The sequence below is a fragment of the Pristis pectinata genome, chromosome 25 (assembly GCF_009764475.1).
Source record: "Pristis pectinata isolate sPriPec2 chromosome 25, sPriPec2.1.pri, whole genome shotgun sequence".
Taxonomy (NCBI): Eukaryota; Metazoa; Chordata; class Chondrichthyes; order Rhinopristiformes; family Pristidae; genus Pristis; species Pristis pectinata.
In genome coordinates, this window is record NC_067429.1 from 28,897,493 (window position 1) to 28,917,498 (window position 20,006).

A 20,006-nucleotide genomic window follows, 5' to 3' on the forward strand; every position below is an offset into this window, starting at 1 on the left:
GGGATATCTGACAGAGGTAAACAAAGTTCAGAGAGGCAGAGATAGGATGTCCAGGACTTGAGACCATAGGTTTAAGGTGAAGAGTGAGAGGATTAGAGGGAATATTGGGGTTGTGAGCAAAAAGGCTGTTGGAACAAGATGGTGGAGCTGTGAGATCCTGTCGTAAAAGCTCCAGGGATATCTCCACTTGGAATTTGTAACTCTAATTCTACCTCACCTGGAAGAATATTTTCACCAAGAGGGTGGTTTTTGATCTGGAACACACTGCCTGAGGGGGTGGTGAAGGCAGAGAGACTCTCACAACATTTACAAAGCATCTAGATGAACCCTTGAATCACCAAGGCAGAGAAGGCTACGGACCAGGTGATGGTAAATGGGGTTAGTGTAGATGGATTCTTGTTGGTTGGCATGGATATGGTGGGCCGAAGGGCCTGCCTCTATGCTGTATGACTTTATGAAGAGTTAGAGATGGACCATATGAAAGTGAGAACAGAGGGAAATTGGCACCAAAGATGATAACACTTCTGAATTCTGAATGAGAGCAGGAAGCAGCACCAATACAGCCACCCATGTAGCAGAGGGCAGGGACTGAGTGGCACTGAAGCAAATGCATCCGCAAAGAGACAGATGTAGCTTGGGCCGTGTGAGTCCTTCTCAGCTGCACCTTTGATTTGGAGAAAGTAGTGTTAAAGAAGTTGTTTTTCAATGCAAGAAAGAGTTTGACCAGGCAAATGATAAGATTTCTTTATTAGTCACGTGTACATCGAAACAGTGAAATGTAGCTTTTTTGTAGTGTAGAGTGTTCTGGGGGCAGCCTGCAAGTGTCGCCACACTTCCGGCACCGATATAGCATGCCCATGACTTCCTAACACCTACGTCTTTGGAATGTAGGAGGAAACCAGAGTACCCGGAGGAAACCCACACAGACAGGGGGAGAACGTACAAACTCCTTACAGACAGTGGCCGGCATTGAACCTGGGTCAGTGGAAATGATGGAGGGGGACTGGTTGGACTTTGTTTAGGGAAGAAGGGGAGGGCCCTTGGACCATTCAGGGGGAGGGGTGGGTTATCAAGGTGGGCCTGGCACTGATTGTGTGGTGTGTGCACTAATGGTTTGGGGGGGAAGGGCATGGTTATCAGAGTGAGCCGGGCAGGGTCAATTACCTTTCATCAGCTGTTGCCTACAGCTGCTGCGATGGTCATTGACCTGAATTATCGACTCTTTTTTCTCCTCCCCAGACACTGCTTAACTGCCAAGTCTTTCCAGCATGTTCCATTTTATTCCAGATTTCTGGGATCTGCGCTGTTTTATTTGTGTAGAATGGAGAAGCTGGGATTGCTCTCCACAATGCCAAGTAGCTCGAGGGCAGGTTTAGCGTAGGTATTCGAAATTACAAAGGATTGTGTGTAGGGAAGGAAACTATGTAGTCGCTTTAGAATCAGGTTTATTATCACTGACGTATGACATGAAATTTGTTGTTTTGTGGCAACAGTACAGTGCAAAGACAAAATTACTGTAAATTGCAAAAATAAATGAATAGACCAAAAGAAAGAATAATGAGGTAGTGTTCATGGACTGTTAAGAAATCTGATGGCGGAGGGGAAGAAGCTGTTTCTGAATCGCTGAGTGTGGGTCTTCAGGCTTCTATTACCTCCTTCCTGATGGTAGGATCGAGAAGAGGGCATGTCCCAGATGGTGAGGGTCCTTAGTGATGGATGCCGCCTTCTTGAGGCACCGCCTCTTGAAGATGTCCTCGATGGTGGGGAGGCAAAACCTGCAGGCAAATCTGTTAGCAGGGAATGTGGATTTAAGATAGCTGGTTAAAAAGGTGATAGCTGGCAGTGGAGGAGAGAACAGGGAATCACCAGAGGTTGTATGGCACAAGGCATGGGAGTTTTTTCAGCTGATTAGGGTGAGATTCCTGGCCAGGTTTTCTGTTCACTCGTTAAAATTTGCAGGCAGGAAAGACCAGATGGTCCAGTGAGCCAGCCCACCGCTCACGATGCCTGGAGCGCTGTGGCTAGACGCTTCCTGCCTCCCCCATCAACCACATAATCTCACGGGAGACACAAAAGGAAAGAAAAAAAGATGCCCAACCCCAAGCAGAGAGAAAAAAAATCTGAAGAATTCTGCTCCGACAAGTCTGGGGTTTTTAATCCCAGTTTCACAGGTTCTCTGGACTGGCAACAGTGGCTGGAAGTGAGACCCTGTGACTGGTGGTGGGGTTAGTCTCTGTGACTAACTTCAAAGCAAAGGCTAGGCAGAGTCCTCCTGCTTTGGCAGGCCGCACATCTGGAAAGGCACGATTTCCCTGGCCTTTGACCCGGCTGTTCTCAGTGATCCTTTGTATCCCCCCGTGACTGGAAAGTAAAGTGTATTCGGGGCTGTCAGTCCTTCGCTGAGATCATGAACAATGCCTCAGGGGAGTGATAGAAATACAAAGGCAGCTCTTGCCCGTTTCCCCAGACTGCCTTGGTTGCAGTTCAGGAGAGGCCTTCATGTTTATCTTTATAACATACAATTAGCTTCATTCAGAACTTTCCCGCAGGATCAGCAGCTCTGAGCTCAGCAGTCACTTAATAGAGGCCTGCAGTATTTTAACGCATCTCTCTCTGAGTATTTTTATGTACTGTGTATATATAAAGGTTTCCTTTCGAAATCCTGTTTTTCTTCCTTTATATGAAACTACTATGGCTGCTTCTAAGGACAGAAATTACCGGTGGCAACAGGGTTTAGCAGACTTTTCTTTATCTGTTATGTTCACACAGAATATTTATCCGTAAATTTTACAGCAACAGTCTGCATCTATATAGCAGCCTTTAGTGTGGTAACACCCATGGTGCATCAGAGGAAGTTGGTCAGACAAAATAGACAGACCAAGCCAGATAAAGAAGTCTTTTGGTACAAGTGATAAAGCTTGATCAAAGAGTTCAGTTCAGTAAGGAAGGTTTGAACACAAGACAATAGGAGCAGGAGTCGGCCACTCGGCCCCTCAAACCTGCCCCCCTCACTCACTATGATCATGGCTGATCTATGCTGGCCTCCTCTGTGGCAGTTCCCTATAACCCTCAATTACTTGATTTTTTTTTCCCATCTCCACCTTAAATATATCCAAGGATCTGGTCTCCACCACCCGAGGGAGAAGGTGGTGGGGAATCTCCAGCACCAGATTCGCTGCCCTCTGAGAGAAGTTTCCACCCACCTCAGTTTTAAATGTGCGTCCCCTTATTTTGTAGCTATGTCCCCATGTTCAGAACTCTCCCACTAGTGAAGATGTATCTTTTGAACTAGGGCATCCCTCATTCATCTAAACTCCAAGGAACACAGACTCAAAGAAAGTGAGGGTGTGGCATGAAGATTTAAGAAGCTGAAGTCGCCAGCGGCTGAAGGCACTGGTCTTCTCATATTTCCATAGGTGGTCAAGTGGCTCATCAAATTTCTGGTTTCAGGACAAACTCCTCAATCCCATTCTCCTCTTCTTTCCTGTAACCTACTTTCTCTCACATTCCCATTCCCATCAACGTCCCCCCACCCCCCCCCCCCCACCAATTCTCCTATCACCCATCTTCTACCCAAGGGGTAATTTAGAGTAGCCGATGAAGTACCAGCCAACTTATCTTTGGATATGGAACGATCCTGGAGCACGTAGAAGATACCCAGGCAGTCACAGGGTGAAGGTGCTGAATCCAGACAGATAGCACCGGAGGTCAGAATTGTACCTGGGTCACTGGAGCAGGGAGGCAAAAGGATTTGGCCTGGACAAGAATACCTACACTGCAGAGATATAGAGTCGTTGGAGTACTGTGGGGCCAGACAAGGTCACATAGACGGTTGGGACCAGGGAGAAGTTTGAGTCTAAGGATGCCTTCTTAATTTGTACGTTAGTATGTTGATGTGGTGAATAATAGAATATTACACTAATGCATTAAGTGCCTAAAATGATTATAATAATGAATTATTTTTGATTCTAAAGAGAAATTGTTATTTGGTGAGCCGACTGATTCTTCAGGAACAATTTTAGACTTCTAGATGCATGGCAACCAGTCAGACCCACGTGCTTCTGAAGGGTTGAGGTTTTCTCTCTGTTCAGTCATTCCTGCTTCCCTTGTTTCCCTGAACCCCAGCAGAATTATCTCCAGCTGAAAGCCTGCACCAGTCGAACTGTCCATTAAACCATTCAGCACTATCTTCATTATTGAGCTGAGTGCTCTCAGAAGATGCTCAGTAAATAAATCAGAAAGACTGGAGTATCACATGGACCAGAAATGAGACAAATGGTCCAAAAGGTCCAAGCTATTGAATGTGCCCCACATGAATTTCCTCTCACACTGGTCTTTATCAGCAGAACCTTGTGATCCCTTCTCCCTCAGAACTAACTTAGTTCATCTTTAGTGCATCTGCTATTTGTCTCAATTACTCTTTGTGGCAGCCCAACCACACACTGTGGGTAAAAGGGTATCTCCTGAACTGCCTATTTGATTGTGAGATGTCAGTCTTAAAACTTCTTTTATCAGATGCAGAGAGAGATGTGAGCACCAAAGGTGACAGGTTATCCTTTGGCAAGTGGCTTCAGTATCTGTTTTCACACTGTGATGTTTAGTTTATTCTAACTACCATGTTTTATTCTAAGACCATAGTCATGTCAAACTCTCTCAGCACATTTCACCTGCCCCAGCTGAGGCTCATTGATTGAATCAAATGACAGGAGCTTGAAATTTGAGAAGGTAGGCAGTGCCAAGACAAGGCAAATGCAAACACAAGCTTTGCTGGATGGAATTTGTTTGATCATGGTCTTCCAAGATCTGCTGTGGTGAGTGCCCGTGAGCTGGGCAAGCGAACAACCTTGGAAACATTTTGGATCACAACCTGAAACATGACTGGGAGATGCGTGTAACTGCTGACCAGGGTAAACGTCTACTCTGCAGATGCAGGGTTTATCATTTTGAACAGAGTATTACTAACTGCACCTCGAGTTTAATGTAATAAATTGTCCCGTAATGTTTCACAATGTTGACATCACACAATATTTCATACCGAGCAGCATGAAGAGAGAGAGTCATAGAGACATAAGCATGGCCCTTCAGCCCACTGAGTCCATGCTGACCATCAACCACCCATTTACACTAATCCCTCATTAATCCCACTTTTTATTACCCCCCCTTCCCCCCCCCCCCCCCCCAATTCGCATCATGTCCCCCAGATGCTACCACTCACCTACGCATCGGACAATTCACATGGGCCAATTAACCTGTCAACCTGCACATCCTTGGGATGTGGGAGGAAACCGGAGAACCCGAAAGAAACCACACAGTAACAGGGAGAACATGCAGACTCCACACAGGCAGCTCCCAAAGCCAGGATTGAACCTGGGTCACTGGAGCTGTGAGGCAGCAGCTGTAGAACTTGTGAACAATAGCTTAGCTTGAAGTTGTAGGTTCTAAAGGCTCCTCCAAAGCAGGAGAGAGAGGTGGAAGGCCAGTGAAGTTTAAGAAGAAAACACCAGGGATGAGGTCCTGGGAAGCTGAGGACACACTGGCCTTCCTTCACGGATTTGTCCTCGGGGTCAAGGATGACCTTCCATTGCACTTCTCTGGGTTCTGAGGAGCCCCTTGAGGGAATTGCAGACTGCTGTAGGTGAGGTCGGCAGAATTTGATGGAGTGGGTAAGTGGATTGTTGAGATTGTGGTACCTTCTTCTTGCTTGGCCTCCCTTTGGAGAGACTTGAAATGCTCGGATACTTCTCTGCCAATTTGAGTACTGTTGAGCCAAGGGTTTCCATGAGTGGGTGAGGATATTCCATTTGTACAAGGAGGCTATGGGGATGTCCTTGAAAGGTTCTTTCATTCTTCCTAGAAAACTCAAGAGTGGAGTGCTTGTTTTGGGAGCCTGGTGTCAGGCATGGGGATGGTGGGGCCCACCCTCTGAAGCTGATTGTGGGTGATCAGAGCTTTGATGCTGGGATTGTTGGCCTGAGTTTGGTTTGCCTATCCTGCCAATGGATCTGGAGGGTGGGGACAGTTGCCAAGTAGACCTTAGCTTGAGGGCTGACTTTGAGGTCTTATTTCTAACACTTTTTCTCATTTGGCCAAAGCCAGTGGTGGGTTTCATCATCAATGTTTCATTCACTGAGAGTTGGCACGGAGATATGGTAAGTGACCCACATTGACCGGGATCTTATCATGATCATTGATTGTCAGGGGCTGGTGCAGTGCATGGGCAGTGGGCCAATGAAGGACCTCTGGCTCCTGGATTTTGTTGTCAGGTTGTCTCACAGACACTGACTGAGAAGAGTTTTCTTTGCAGGCTTCTTGAGTCCTTTGATATTGATTTTCCTGTAGCAATGTTTGTGTTGCTAGTTCCATTTTGGGGCCAGGCTGATGGAGATAATACAGCAGATTTGGTTGGGATTAGAGCAACAGTTGTCGGTTCCTCTCATGGCACTGGTGATGAGGACACCCCAGTGATCCATACCTTGGAAAATGCTGTAGTCTAACAAACACCAGTGCCTGTATCAGTAGTGTTGACATGATGCCTTGCTCTTGTCTCTCTGAGGTTGTTGGTTACGTCTTTGGAGTTGGCATTCCCTGTCCCTCCCTCCTCCATAACAACTGTCCAGAGGTTTGTTTCCTTTCCAGTCCTGGTGTGGAAATTGTCAAGGATGATCGGGCTCTCCCATGGAACTTGGTTCAGAAGTTGTTCAGGGTTACTGTAGAATTCCTCCTCTGCCTCATCTGCTGCCTCCAGGATCAGAACAAATGCACTGATGACCAGAGGGTCATAAGACTTCTGTTTATTCCACAGGGGCAGTCAGTAAGATGGCATATTACTTCATTGTTGACAGCATTCCTCCCCTAGTGAACCCTTGCAGAAGACGGCATACCCACCACTTTGTGCCCTGAGTTGGCTGCTTCCCACCCCTTGGTCCTCATGACAGTGTTGTAGCAACTGAGCTCCTGGACTATGATGGTGAAATGATGTCCAGCTCTGCCACCCCTGGGGATGTCGACAAGGACTTTGATCTTCCACACCCCCCACCTCATGCCCATGCATGAATGCTCATAATGAGGTAGATTGTGAGGTCAAGAGTCCATCTTATCATCCCAGGCAACCGTTCAGTAGTTTTATAACAGTAGGATAGAAGCTGTCCTTGAGCCTGGTGGTATGTGCTTTCAGGCTTTTGTATCTTCTGCCCGATGGGAGGGGGAGAAGAGAGAATGTCCGGGGTGGGTGGGGTCTTTGATTATGTTGGCTGATTTACCAAGACAGTGAGAAGTGTAGATAGAGTCGATGGAGGGGAGGCTGGTTTCCGTGATGCGCTGAACTGTGTCCACAACTCTCTGCAGTTTCTTGCAGTCATGAGCAGAGCAGTTGCCATACTAAGCTGTGATGCATCCAGATAGGATGTTTACTATGATGCATTGATAAAAGTTGGTGAGTGTCAAAGGGGACATGCCAAATTTCTTTAGCCTCCTGAGGAAGTCAAGGTACTGGTGAGCTTTCTTGGCCGTGGTGTTTACGTGATTGGACCAGGACAGGCTATTGGTGATGTTCACTCCTGGGAACTTGAAGCTCTCAACCCTATCGACCTCAGCACCATTGATGTAGACAGGAGCGTATGCACCACACCGCCCCCCTTCCTGAAGTGGAGGTGGGATGGGATGGGGAGCAGCCTTACGGGTACAGGGTACAGGTAGCTGGAGAGTGAGGGAAGTGGTGACATTGTGGAAAAACAGGGGGAGAGGGCAGGAGGGGGTTGAGAGATCCGAGAGGGTAGGGTAGTGAGTGCTGAAAGGGAGGAGGATAAGATCGATGGGAGGGAGGGAGGGAGAGGGGACAGAGTAGGTAAATAGTGAGGGGATGGGACTTTGTCATCTGAATAACACCACCTCTCCACCTCCCTCAAGCATCTGATTCAAGGCAGAGTGAGATCACTGAGCTTATGGCTGAAGCCCACAACAGCCAGGTTATTGAAGCCATGTTCATGCACACACTAGTAGCTCATCCATTGAGGCTGGATCAAGCTGGGCCAGAGGAAACTGTTAACTGAGCAATTCTTCACCAACCTGCAGCCTCACACGTGTTTATCACCAGTTAAGGGGTGGGGGGGGGGTGGGGGGGGGGGTTATGTGGAATCAGATAATCCCATTATCCTAAACAAGCAAATAGACCACACTGAGGCCAGATTCACCACATTGAATCTCTTCAGCAACAGCATCACCATCTGTTTGAGCTCTGTTCCTCTATCTTGTCCTCCTTCCTTTAAACCCTCGCTTCCCTACCCTCTCTGTGACCCATTCCCTCTTGCCCACCCACCACTGACCATCCCTACTCCCTTCCAAATCAAGGATGCAAATGTCCTTTTGGAAAGGAAATATATATTATCATTAATTAATTAATTGTACATTTAATTAGCTCCTCGCTATACACTTCTTCATTATGACAGTGCTTTAAGAGACAGACGATAGTGTTTATTTTTCCTGTCTGAAGTGACCCATGGTTGTAAATAATGTAAGTGTATTTTAAATTCAATTTCGTACAACTTTGGGATGTTGTCTGTGTGCAGGGCCAAAAAGATTTTCAATAGCCTCTAACAAACTAAAACCTGCATTAAAATGTCAGATTAAAAAGTACTACTGAGGTCATTTGAAATATTAGTTCTGGTCAGTGAGTTGTATCCAATCCAGCTTAAAACTTTCCATTAAAGTTTAGAATTAAATCTATTAATAATAAGTGCCATGGACATAATTTTCTTTCAGCTTTGTATTTAATTCAACCATAGCCTTGCCAGCTTTGTCTGACTGGCCATCCAAAAGCAATGGGGAAAAACTAAGGGTTCATTTTAACTTTCCATCACCCATGCATGAGTGATTGTAATAGATGAGTCTCCCTGATGTGGATGTGGGTGTTTGCAAGAATCTGAGAGGTAAGGATGTATAACCTCACAAAGGCCAAGGACATCAAATGGCTTCAATAAGGTAAACCAAAAGTTTCCTTTTAAAACGCGGAGGATTAGAGCAAATGAGAACAAATGTAATCAAGTTTAGATTTACTGTAAATGGGTAACAATGAAAAGATAATGGTATGGAATTAATATGCCATGAGGTTTGAATGGGGTAAAATCAGGTCAAAATATAGCTGGGTTTGCTGGAGCAGAGGAGCTGGGATCCAAGAGGAATAATCTTCATTAGGCCTTGGTTTCTCTTATGTTGCCAAATTATCATAACATCCCTGAGTTGCAATGAACCAAAGAACAGGGTCTTCAAGATAAAACTTCCAAAAAATGTACCCAAGTCCTTAGTTTATAAAGGGCATGACAGGGAGCATCTATCATGGGACAAAGTATTCAATGGGGCAAAAATATCCTTTTAAAACCCAGAGGGATAGGCAAGATGATGCAGGGAATGTGTTGGTAAAACATGAGTGACAGGAGGGTGCCCCTGATGACATAATGGAGCAGAGTCCATTGAAGACTGTTATACACAATGCTGTAAGATCCACAGTAGAGGAGCTTGTCGATGCTTCGTGGCAAGAATCAGCAGAATGAACCAAGTGACCTCCCTCGTTGCAGTTTTCTCTCAATAGGCTCAGACTGCTGACTGAGCAAAAAATAAATCAACAATTCCTGCTCTTAATTCATTTTGGCCAGAGTTTCTTTTCCTGTGGAATTGGAACCAAGAAACCAGCCTTGCTGAAGCTGAACTCTTCTGTTCTTTGGGATATTTCAAGTGTTACTGCACAGATTTATTTTCTATCTTAACCAAAAACACATGTTCCAAGCCACAACAGAATAGTGCTGCCATGATTCAGTCACACCCCGCTGAAGATTCTCTGTGGAAAGATGCTGCACCTCTACACAGTGAAGCCTGCATCTCGCCACAGTCCTGAGCTGGGGGGGTGCGGGGTCCTTTACATTGACCATACCATCTCACTTTTGACACCTGGGTTTAAGCTCATCAGAGAGATAATTGATCCTGGGCAGTAGTACAACACGTGATGGGAAGTTAGCAGCTAGTTTTACACTTCTGATCTCTCCCTGAGCAAGCTGGCCCCTCCATTCCCTTACTCTCCCTCCTACCACATAATAATAGCAATAGCACTTCCAAACAATGATTCATTGCAATCCACTAGAAGTTTCAAGGATGTGAAATGTGCTGAATAAATCTCCTTCTAAAGTATATGGCTGTCACTCACACTTTGCATTGCATTCCTAGGAGAAAATTTTAACCTAGCATGACCTTAAGAAACTGACAGGATTGGGAGTACGGCTGGCTTTACAGCCCATCTGCCTGTTCTCTATTCACGTTCATGGAGAATAATGTTAGCTAGAATGTGAAACTGGCCCTGGACCAGATTCTGTGGGTTTCATGCCCTGTGAGTTAGGGTGAAACCTCCCCTTAGATCTGACAGCACAGCAGTGCAATAGTCCCTGTGTGGCCCAGCACACAGCACAGAAAGTAGCATTAACAAAAGGAGCATGGAACATCACTGTTGGTGAGTCCTTTGCACTCAGTGAAGAGCTCTCTGTGTGGAGCAGATTGCTATTTTGTTTCACGCTTGGCTTGAAATCCTCCACCTCATTTTGCGGAATCTTATAGATGCCATTCATTAAACCAGTGTCTTGCTCAAATGGTTGAAATCCATGTACCCTGCAGGGAGGAGGATTTGATTCCACACTCAAAGAAGAAGGGAGTTCCATTTCAACACACTCGCCTTGATTGCACCGACCTTGTGGCTGATGATTTAGGATGTCAGGTGGAATGTATCTGGCAGAGGCCTTCTGGCATAGAGGAAAAGCAATAGCAGTCGTAAGAGTGGAATGAATGAAATGCATGGGACCCACGAAATCCTGCAGATCTGTTCTCCTTGCCCTGAGCATTGCTTGCTGCGACCACGCGACGAGAGTTCAGGCATGAATGCCTTCTGTGCGCTCTCAGCAGAAGTAGCTTTGCAGCAAGAGTCTAATTGTGGAAAATCATATAGTGACCTCTCCCACAATTGATTAAATAGTGGGGCAAAGTGGAGCGCTGGTGGGGTTGCCAGTAATGGTTGGACATTTTCCTGGGAGTTTCCTCACATATTTTTACAACCATCTTTTCCACCCCATTGACAGCTGTTTTATAACTAAAGGAAAGTATCAAAATGAATTTTAAAAAACCAGATCCTTTGTAACCTCCCATTATTTTTTCCCCCTTGCAAAGTGCGTGTATTGTCCATGAGATTGATGCTCATTCCTGGAGATCCAGGATACTCCAGGAAGGTGGACATCATGGGAATCTAATGGGCCTGAGGATGGGGTGGGTTGATGGGTCTCCATGCCCTCTCCCTGTCCAGACCGGCCTCAGTGACCAGTTAGTATGCATCAGAGGAAGCAGCAATAGTATCCGTGCAGGAATAAGTCGAACAATCAAGTTTTTGAAGTTGTCTAATGGAAAGAAATAAACAGAAAGGTTGTTTGAAATTATGAAAAACATGATGATGCTGGAGGAACTCAGCAGGCCAGGCAGCATCCATGGAGAAAAGCAGATGGTCAACGTTTCGGGTCAGGACCCTTCTTCAGGACTGAAGATAGGAAAAGGGGAAGCCCAATATACAGGAGGGAAAAGCAGAGCAGTGATAGGTGGACAAAAGAGGGGAGGTGGGGTGGGCACAAGGTGGTGATAGGTAGATGCAGGTAAGAGATAGTGATGGGCAGGTGCGGGAGGGGAGAGCAGATCCACCGGGGGATGGGTCAAAGGTTAGGAGAGAAAGGAAAAAAAAAGGGGCAGAAAAAAGAGAGGCTAGGACAGGGAAGGAGCGTGGTGGGGTTGAGGATTACTTGAAATGGGAGAATTCAATGTTATTGCCGTTAGGCTGCAAAGGTTCCGAGACCGAAAAGGAGGTGCTGTTCCTCCAGTTTGCGCTTGGAATTCTCCTGGCAGTGGAGGAGGCCGAGGACTGACATATCTGTGATGGAGTGGGAGGGGGTGTTGAAGTGACTGGCAACGGGGAGATGCAGATCGAGGTAACCTGCCTGGCCTGCTGAGTTCCTCCAGCATCACAGTGTTTTCCGTCTAGATTCCAGCATCTGCAGTCCTTTGTTTCTCTTGTTTGAAATTATCTTGATTTTTCACGGTTGTGTAAAGCTGTCTCCCGGGGGAAAGTTCGGAAGAACGAAGGAGCTGAGAAGCAGCAGTCACATTGCTCGTTCTGGTATGGGCAGATCTGTGGAAAGCTTTTCCTGCAAAATCATTAATGCAAAAAGCAGCCCGGTACTGGTTGTAGGGGTCACTGTGCCACTTCCTCTGAAGAAAACACTCTTGCATCTAGGAAAACCCAGCCCAGCGCAGACAAATTAGACAATCAAAGGGAGGAAGCTTCATTCTTAACCTGACCTGACAAGACCCCATCAAGCTAGCTCACTCTGCCCATTATTTAATCAATTGAGGGAGAGGTTCCCATAGGTATAATTTTCCACAATTGCACTCTCATTGCAAAACTGTTCACAACCTTTGGCCTTTCAACAGCCGTCAGACAAATGAGCTCAACAAATGTGGCCCATTCTACTGAATGAAGTGTTCCCGTCCTGAGATGCTGTAGCCTTCATTGACCCCACTCTACCACCTCCACTCCATGTAGAGCCACCACCTTTGCCTTTCTAATTCAATAAGTAGGCCTAGAAACCAGACCCAAACCTCTGGATGACAGAGGGAGTAGCCAGTGCTAAAACCACAGCTCTGCACAGTCTACCAGTTCCACAGCTTCCTTGGTAGATCTGTTTCAGGGGACCTACTGCCAAAACATGAGGTTGTTACATTACTATGTTCGGTCTGTTGGGCAACCTTCAGAAGACTGTTAAGAGCATGAATAATGTTAAAGGATGGTCAAACTGAGGTATTTAAGACCATTAAAGGATTCTTCAACACCGATAGTTCAAGAATATTTCCTCAAATTGGAGAGAGAAGAACAAGAGGAGCATCATGAGCCATTCATGGGTGCTGTTAGGAAGTACCTTCTTCACACAAAGGCAAGGGAAGACCATAGACCATAAGGTACAGGAAAAGAACTGGGCCATTCGGCCCATTGAATCTGTTCTGCCATTCAATCATGACTGATTTTTTTTCAAACCCATTCTCCCCCTAACCTTTAACCATCTGGCCAATCGAGAACCTACCAACCTCTGCCTTAACTACACCCAGTGACTTGGCCTTCACTGCCCTCTGTGGCAGTGAATTCCACAGATTCACCACCCTCTGGTTGAAGAAATTCCTCCTCATCTTAGTTTAAAGGGACGTCCTTTTATTCTGAGACTGTGCCCTCAGATCCTAGACTATCCTACTGATGGAAGCACCCTCTCCACATCCACTCTTTCCAGGCCTTTCAGTATCCAGTAGGTTTAAATGAGAGGCCCCCTCATCCTTCTGAACTCCACCGAGTACGGGCCCAGAGACAGCAAACACTCCTCATACGTCAAGCCTTTCATTCCTGCGATCATTCTTGTGAACGTCCTCCGGACTCTCTCCAGGGCCAGCACATTTTTCCTTGGATACAGGGCCCAAAATTGCTCTCAGTATTCCAAATGCAGTCTGACCAATGCCTTATAAGGGAACTGGAATCTTCTCCACCAAGAAGCCTCCGAGTCTGGAGCTCAATCGAAAACTGAGATCGACACACCGAGATTTAGCAGTCCTAGAGGTCAGATGCTGGACCTTCAGCCCAGATGAATGAGAGTGGCCTTGGGGTGAGGGTCCGGGGGGAGGAGGAGTCCCTCCTCTTCTGCATGTCAGCCTGGTATTTACAGTCCCTATTCTAACCTCTGCTCACTGGGCTCTCTGAGTTGGCATTTCAACCCTTCATCTTGTGACCTAGAGAAGGAATGTCATTAACCACAGGCTCACTCTTTCTGGGTAAGATATCAACTTCTTAATTCAATATGTTCATCTGCAGCAAATAGCAGATCTTTGAACCATATCACGGTCCATCAGAGGAGGTGCTAATCCAAGGCCAGCTTGCCCAAGCTCCCATAGTGCTCTGAAAACTGGTTCCCTGGCCAACATTTATGTCTCAGTTAGCATTCCTATAATACAGGAGTTGGTCACTCTCTCGGAAAATCCACACATTCTGTTCTTCTGCTGCCTCCCCCCAACGTGCCTGCGATTGGGAACTGAGCAAAGTAAGACTCGAAGCTGCCGTTGATGCTATGTGACTTGTGTCATTGCAAAAGGGCAGCTAGGTGAGTCAACTTAATACAGGCACATTGTGTCAGAGTAAGTCAATGTAGGTGAAGTTGAGTAATGTTTCTAAACAGGACACAGAACAAGTCAATGCAATACTTTTACATTCCAGCTCCCCATTTGTATTTCTTCTTGTTTTCAAAGCAAACACACACACATCACAAACCTTTCTTGAACTATATGGTCATCCAGCAGAAGTCTTTAAGGTTATGAAAAGTTTTGGTAAATGTTGACTAATCTGAGAGACTAAAACCTACAGGCCACGATTGGGAGACAGTCGATGGTCATTCCCAAAAAGTGGTTACAATCTGGAATTTACAACACTGAAGCAGCCCACTCACTAACCATGATTGTACTGCTTTTTGAAGAGCAGTAATACTTAGTCTCATATTCCTGATCTTTATCTATAAGCCTGCAAGATCCTCATCCTCACGTACCCGACTGACAACCTTAAAAGTAGGTTCCACCACCATTACAGGTGGAGCATCCAAGATTTCAACCACTTGCCCTGAAGACATCTCCTCACCACCACCCCACCTGCAGATCTATTGCCACTAATTTTGAACCTCTGCCCTCTTGTTACTGATGCACTTGTCAGAGGGCACTGCCTCTCTTCATTCAAACCTCTCATCATCTTGAAAACCTGTAGCGTCTTAACCTTCTCTGATACAGGGGTGTCGGTCATAACTTTTCTGACCTTTAACAGGAAGTTGGATAACTACATGGAAGGAAGCAATAGAATGTTTCACTGCGAGGGTTTGGTGAAGAGGAATTGGGAGGAGGGTCATAGATTTATTCGCTTTCCAGTGTCTGGGTGTCATTGGCAAGGACAACATTTATTGCCCCTTACTAGTTGCGTTGGGAAGGTGGTGGTGGTGACACACGCCATTTCAGAGGGCATTTTTATGAGGGAGGCTCTGGAGCCACATAAAGGCCCAGACCCAGACAGCAGATTTCCTCCCCTGGACGTTAGGGAACCAGGCAGGTCCTTACGACAACCAGTCATCATTACTGGATGGTTGGTCCAGGGCTCTGGACTACTAGTTAGGTAATTCATCTCCTGCAACACCACCACTCATACCCAAATGCCCTGTTTCTGGCCTGTACAGTTCATGAAATCTGAACAAATCATATTGTCTGTGGTTTCGCTTGTTCTAAAGTTCTGAATGTTAAAGCTTCAGGTTATTCATGTGTTGTCCACAGTGTGCAGACTTGTCTTGTTTTGTCTCCTTGTCCTGGGCAGGTGTTTCACTTCAACACCATCTACGCTAAGAAGAACTGGGTGCAGGCACACATGTTCTGCCATGAGCAAGGAGCTCACTTGCTCAGCATCAGCAGCTTTGAAGAGGAGAAGTTTGCTGAAAAACTAGTCCATGAGATATTTGGGTGAGTCAGATTGAAGAATTCCTTTTTGTGTTTGGGGCGGTCAAATTCCTTTTCCTTCAAGGACTTGTTTTTGTACAAGCTTTTTCTGGAGCAAATGAGATTTTGAACTCAGAAAGCATGGACATGGAATTTGGATTCAGTCCACATTGCTAGCAGCCCACTCTCAGAAATTTCAGTTCTGCCTAAGGCTGATTCAGTCAAACATTACACAGTTTTGGGGACTGACAATGAATTGCCCTGACCAAGAGTGGGTTGGGGTGTTTGGTTGTCCATTTGTCCTCCTAACTGGACAAGATCCCATGGAACTAGTAGTAAGAGGCAACTGGTCAACAGTTATTCCTCCACCAACAGCTTATGTGGTCACACAGGATGGTACTATTTGTGGGAGCTTGCTGCATACAAATTTGCTGAGTACAAGCTTTACTTGCGACAGGGGCTTCCCTTAAAAATTCTTCATTCAACATAAATTGCCAAAGATAATGAACAGCACTATACAAATGGAAATCTTTCTTCACACAGTGTGAGGGAATTACACATAGTAACATTGCATTCTCTGAAGGTTGATTTGATTGAAGCTTCCAAGGTATTAGATGGTCTGACAGACCAGATAGAGAGCAGGGACACAAGAAATTCTGCAGATGCTGGAATCTGGAGCAATACACTAAACAGTCAATGTTTGAGGCTGAGACCCTTAATCAGGACTGGAAAGGAAAAGGGCAGAAACCAGAATAAGAAGGTGGGGGGAGGGGGAGGAGCACACACAGGCAGGGGAGAGGCGAGTCCAGGAGAGAGGGGGAAGGTGGGGGAGAGGGGGAAAGATGTAATAAGCTAAGAGGTGACACGTAGAAGAGGCAAAGGGCTGAAGAAGAAGGAATCCGGTAGGAGAGGGTAGTGGACCATGGAATAAAGGATGGGGGAGGGGAGGGGAGGAAATGGGCAGGTCATCAAGGTGGGGGAAGGGAGCCACAGGAATAAGGGAAGACAAGGGAGTGGGGGGAGGGGGGGGGTGCGGGAAGGAAAAGAAGGGGAGGGCTTACCAGAAGTTAGAAAAATCGATGTTGAGGCCATCAGGTTGGAGACTCCCAAGGCGGAATGTAAGGTGTTGTTCCTCCAACCTGCATCTGGCCTCAACGTGGCCGTAGAGGAGGCCGTGGATAGACATGTCAGTATACGAGTGAGATGTGGAATTGAAGTGGGTGGCCACCGGGAGGTCCTGGCATTTGCAGCGGACGGAGCGAAGGTGCTCGACGAAGCGGTCACCCAATCTGCGTCGGGTCTCACCGATGTACGGGAGCCGCACTGGGAGCACCGGATGCAACAAATGACACCCTCGGACCCACACATAGAGAGCAACTATTTTCATTGATTGGAGGATCATTATTTGATCTTCTGTGGAAGGCTGACAATTAAACCCAGGTCGTTCAGGAGAAAAGTTAAGAACTACTTCACTAGGAGGGCAGTAGAGTTCAGAAGAGTTCTTTGGCAAGCAACAATTCACTGCTGGCATTTGTGCTCACATTAATATGGCACCTTTCATGGACTCGAGTTATTCCACAACTAATGAAGAACTTTTGACATGTAATCAGTGTTATAATGTTCAGAATATCCGCAGGCACTGCACTGTGACGATGACCAAATAATCTTCTGTTGTGTTGAACGAGCAATAATTATACCCAGGTAACCTGGAATAAATCACCCATTTTTCAAAATGTTCTTGTCTCCTAAATCCATCTGCAAAGGCTGATGGAGACTTGCTTCATAGAGTTATCCACAACAGCACCTCCTGCACTGAAGTGTCAACCTAGACTTCTGTCTCTAGACTGGGACTTAGAACCACCGTCTCTGCCTCAGAGACAAGAATGAGCCCGAGCTGGCTCTGAACTCACTGATGAACAGTCAGTGATTTGGGAGAGTAATTTTTGCTACTTCTTTCATGCCTCATACTGTACAATTTAGACAAAACGACTTCAATTTTGTAGTCAGTTTCCACCAGACACTGTGTGAAGGAAGATTTGCTTTTGTACAGTGCCTTTCATTATCTCCTACAATTCACGTTGAATGAAGAATTTTTAAGGGCAGTCCCTGTTGTAAGTAAAGCATCAGTCAGTTTGTACTCAGCAAATTTGCATATAGCCATCTCTCTCAAACAGCACTGTCCCATGTGACCACATCAACTATTTTTTTGACATTGGTTGAAGAATAAATGTCCACCAGTTGTGACAGATTCTTATGCTCTGCCCTGTGCCAACACTGTGCATGGCTGTGATATCCATCTCTGGATCACATACAGAGTCTGTATCTTGGTATTTCTGATCAATGATAATCTTCCATTGGTGGCCATGGTCAAGTCGAGCTGATGGTATGGTGCGTCTGCTTCTTTAATCTAGATGTATCAGAAATCGGAATAACTATTGTAAGCATTTCAGGCTGGATAAGCACATGCAACAGGTCACATGCTCTGCATCATGTGCTGCAGGTCACATGCTCCATGTCGTGTGCTCTAGGTCACCTGCTCCCAGTCATTGCAGTGATTTATGATTTGCTTAATCTTCATTCTTGAGTTAATGGCTGCAAACTGAGCCCCACTACCATTTAAAGACTCTGTCATGTTTGACAAAGTGTACACAGAAATCACATCAGGCATCCAAGGTTGTATCGTGACTGAAGAGTCCTGTCAGATTTCCAGTGATAAAAAACAACCTGGAAATTGTTAATACTTTGTTTTGGTTCCAGAAAAATTGATTTTCAATTGTGTGGGGCATTGTTACATGATCAAAATTCTAGGCAACACAGTGGTGGTGAAAGTTAAGATGTGGGTGTAGAGTCATTGTTGGAACTCTCACTCCGTGTTCCTGCTTCCCAGGGAGTCAGAGGACCACGAGTATCATTGGTTCTGGCTTGGGCTGAATAGACGGAACCCTGGGACAGACCGGAGCTGGACGTGGAGTGATGGGACGGGAGTGAGTATCTGAACAAGGCTCGAGTGGAATGAACTAAGGTGTGTTTGTGCACCAGAGGCTAACTTAGTGCTCTCTACCAGGACATTAGACATGCTTAAAAGGTGACGCTCTCAGAATTTGTCAGTCAGCAATTTCCCATAAACACCACACCCTGATTAACTTCCTTTTCCAAGTTAAACTGCCAGTGAACCTTCCACAGCAATTGACACCTACACAGAATGAATGAAATGGTGTGTGTGTTTGCTTCTGATGCTGATAATGGGTGATCCAGTCAACAATGAAACAAGTTCATAGCTCCTATGATTGTGATTAATTATTGACTATAATGGAAAAGTGTATCTCATGCAATAGTAACTCCAGTTCTCAGCTCTTGGTATTCCCCCAGTCCCTTTGCTCCACCATTGTTAACTTCAGCAGCCTAGCCCCAAGCTCTGGAACTATCCCCTTAAAGTGGCCACTGAACAGGAGGACCTAATATCTACCTAGATGGATGTGTGCTGAACTTTATCTGCTGGTATTGCTGTGAAGCACCTTTGATCATGATAAAAGTTGGTGTGATGACATCGCTGTGACCTATCCCAGGGTGCAGAGCCTCGGGGTGGGTGGAAGGCTCATTAACCTAGTGCAGGAGTCGGCCACTCAGCCCCTCAAGCTGGCCCCACCATTCAACATGGCTGATCTAACCCAGCCCTCCTCTCCTCTTCTGTGCCAGTTCCCCACTAGTGGAAACATCTCGACATCCACCCTGTCATGATCCCACAGGATCATATATGTCTCAGTAAGATCATCCCTCATTCTTTGAAACTCTAAAGAATTGTGCAGGCAACATCTGAACCCCATTTCCTTCTTGCACAGTATTCCTACAACAACTTTGGGCGGGACACCTATGACGATGACAACATTCGTCGTTGTGCTGTGACGGATATCGCCTCCTCACTGTGGCGCGCCGTGCGCTGTGAGATTCAGCTGGACTGGATCTGCAAGATCCGCAAAGGTAGGAACAGTGGTGACGGGAGGGAGGGGGATCTGCTGAGAGCAATTGCTTAATCAAGTGGAGCCCAAGCCCATTTGTTCTCAGTGGTTGGTGCTGCAAATCTCCCTCAGCTTCTGAAATTCTTGACTTCAGTGGAGCTGAATTTTGGGAGTGGAGTAAAAGGCTGAAATTAAATGGCTGTTACCACAACTGGCAGAGAGCAGAGGTTGGACTTGGAATTCAATCACCGATAATACTCTCCCTTCCGCTCGTGAAGGGGCTGGCTGGAATAGCGTTCCGGAACAGCAGCCCTGACCAACATTCCCAGTGTCCAGCACAAGATTACTTGGGCAGTTGCAATATTCTCCCTCTGCTCCAAGTAAGACCAGTTACAGTATATCTGGAGAGGATGTGGCCTTTAAGGATCGAGTGCTCAACACGAGGCAGTGAACCATTACCAAACCTTCACCTTCTCG

At 46.2% G+C, this 20,006-nt stretch overlaps 1 protein-coding gene across 2 annotated transcripts in view; it reads left to right on the forward strand.

The window, feature by feature from the left end:
- The window catches only part of mrc2 (mannose receptor, C type 2), a 197,902-nt gene that overhangs the window by 117,217 nt on the left and 60,679 nt on the right, over positions 1–20,006 (forward strand). For both annotated transcript variants that reach the window (XM_052038769.1, XM_052038770.1), the window contains 3 exons: positions 15,455–15,597; positions 18,461–18,557; positions 19,413–19,551. In XM_052038769.1, the coding sequence (XP_051894729.1) occupies positions 15,455–15,597; positions 18,461–18,557; positions 19,413–19,551 (379 nt within the window). The remainder of the gene's footprint in view (positions 1–15,454; positions 15,598–18,460; positions 18,558–19,412; positions 19,552–20,006) is intronic.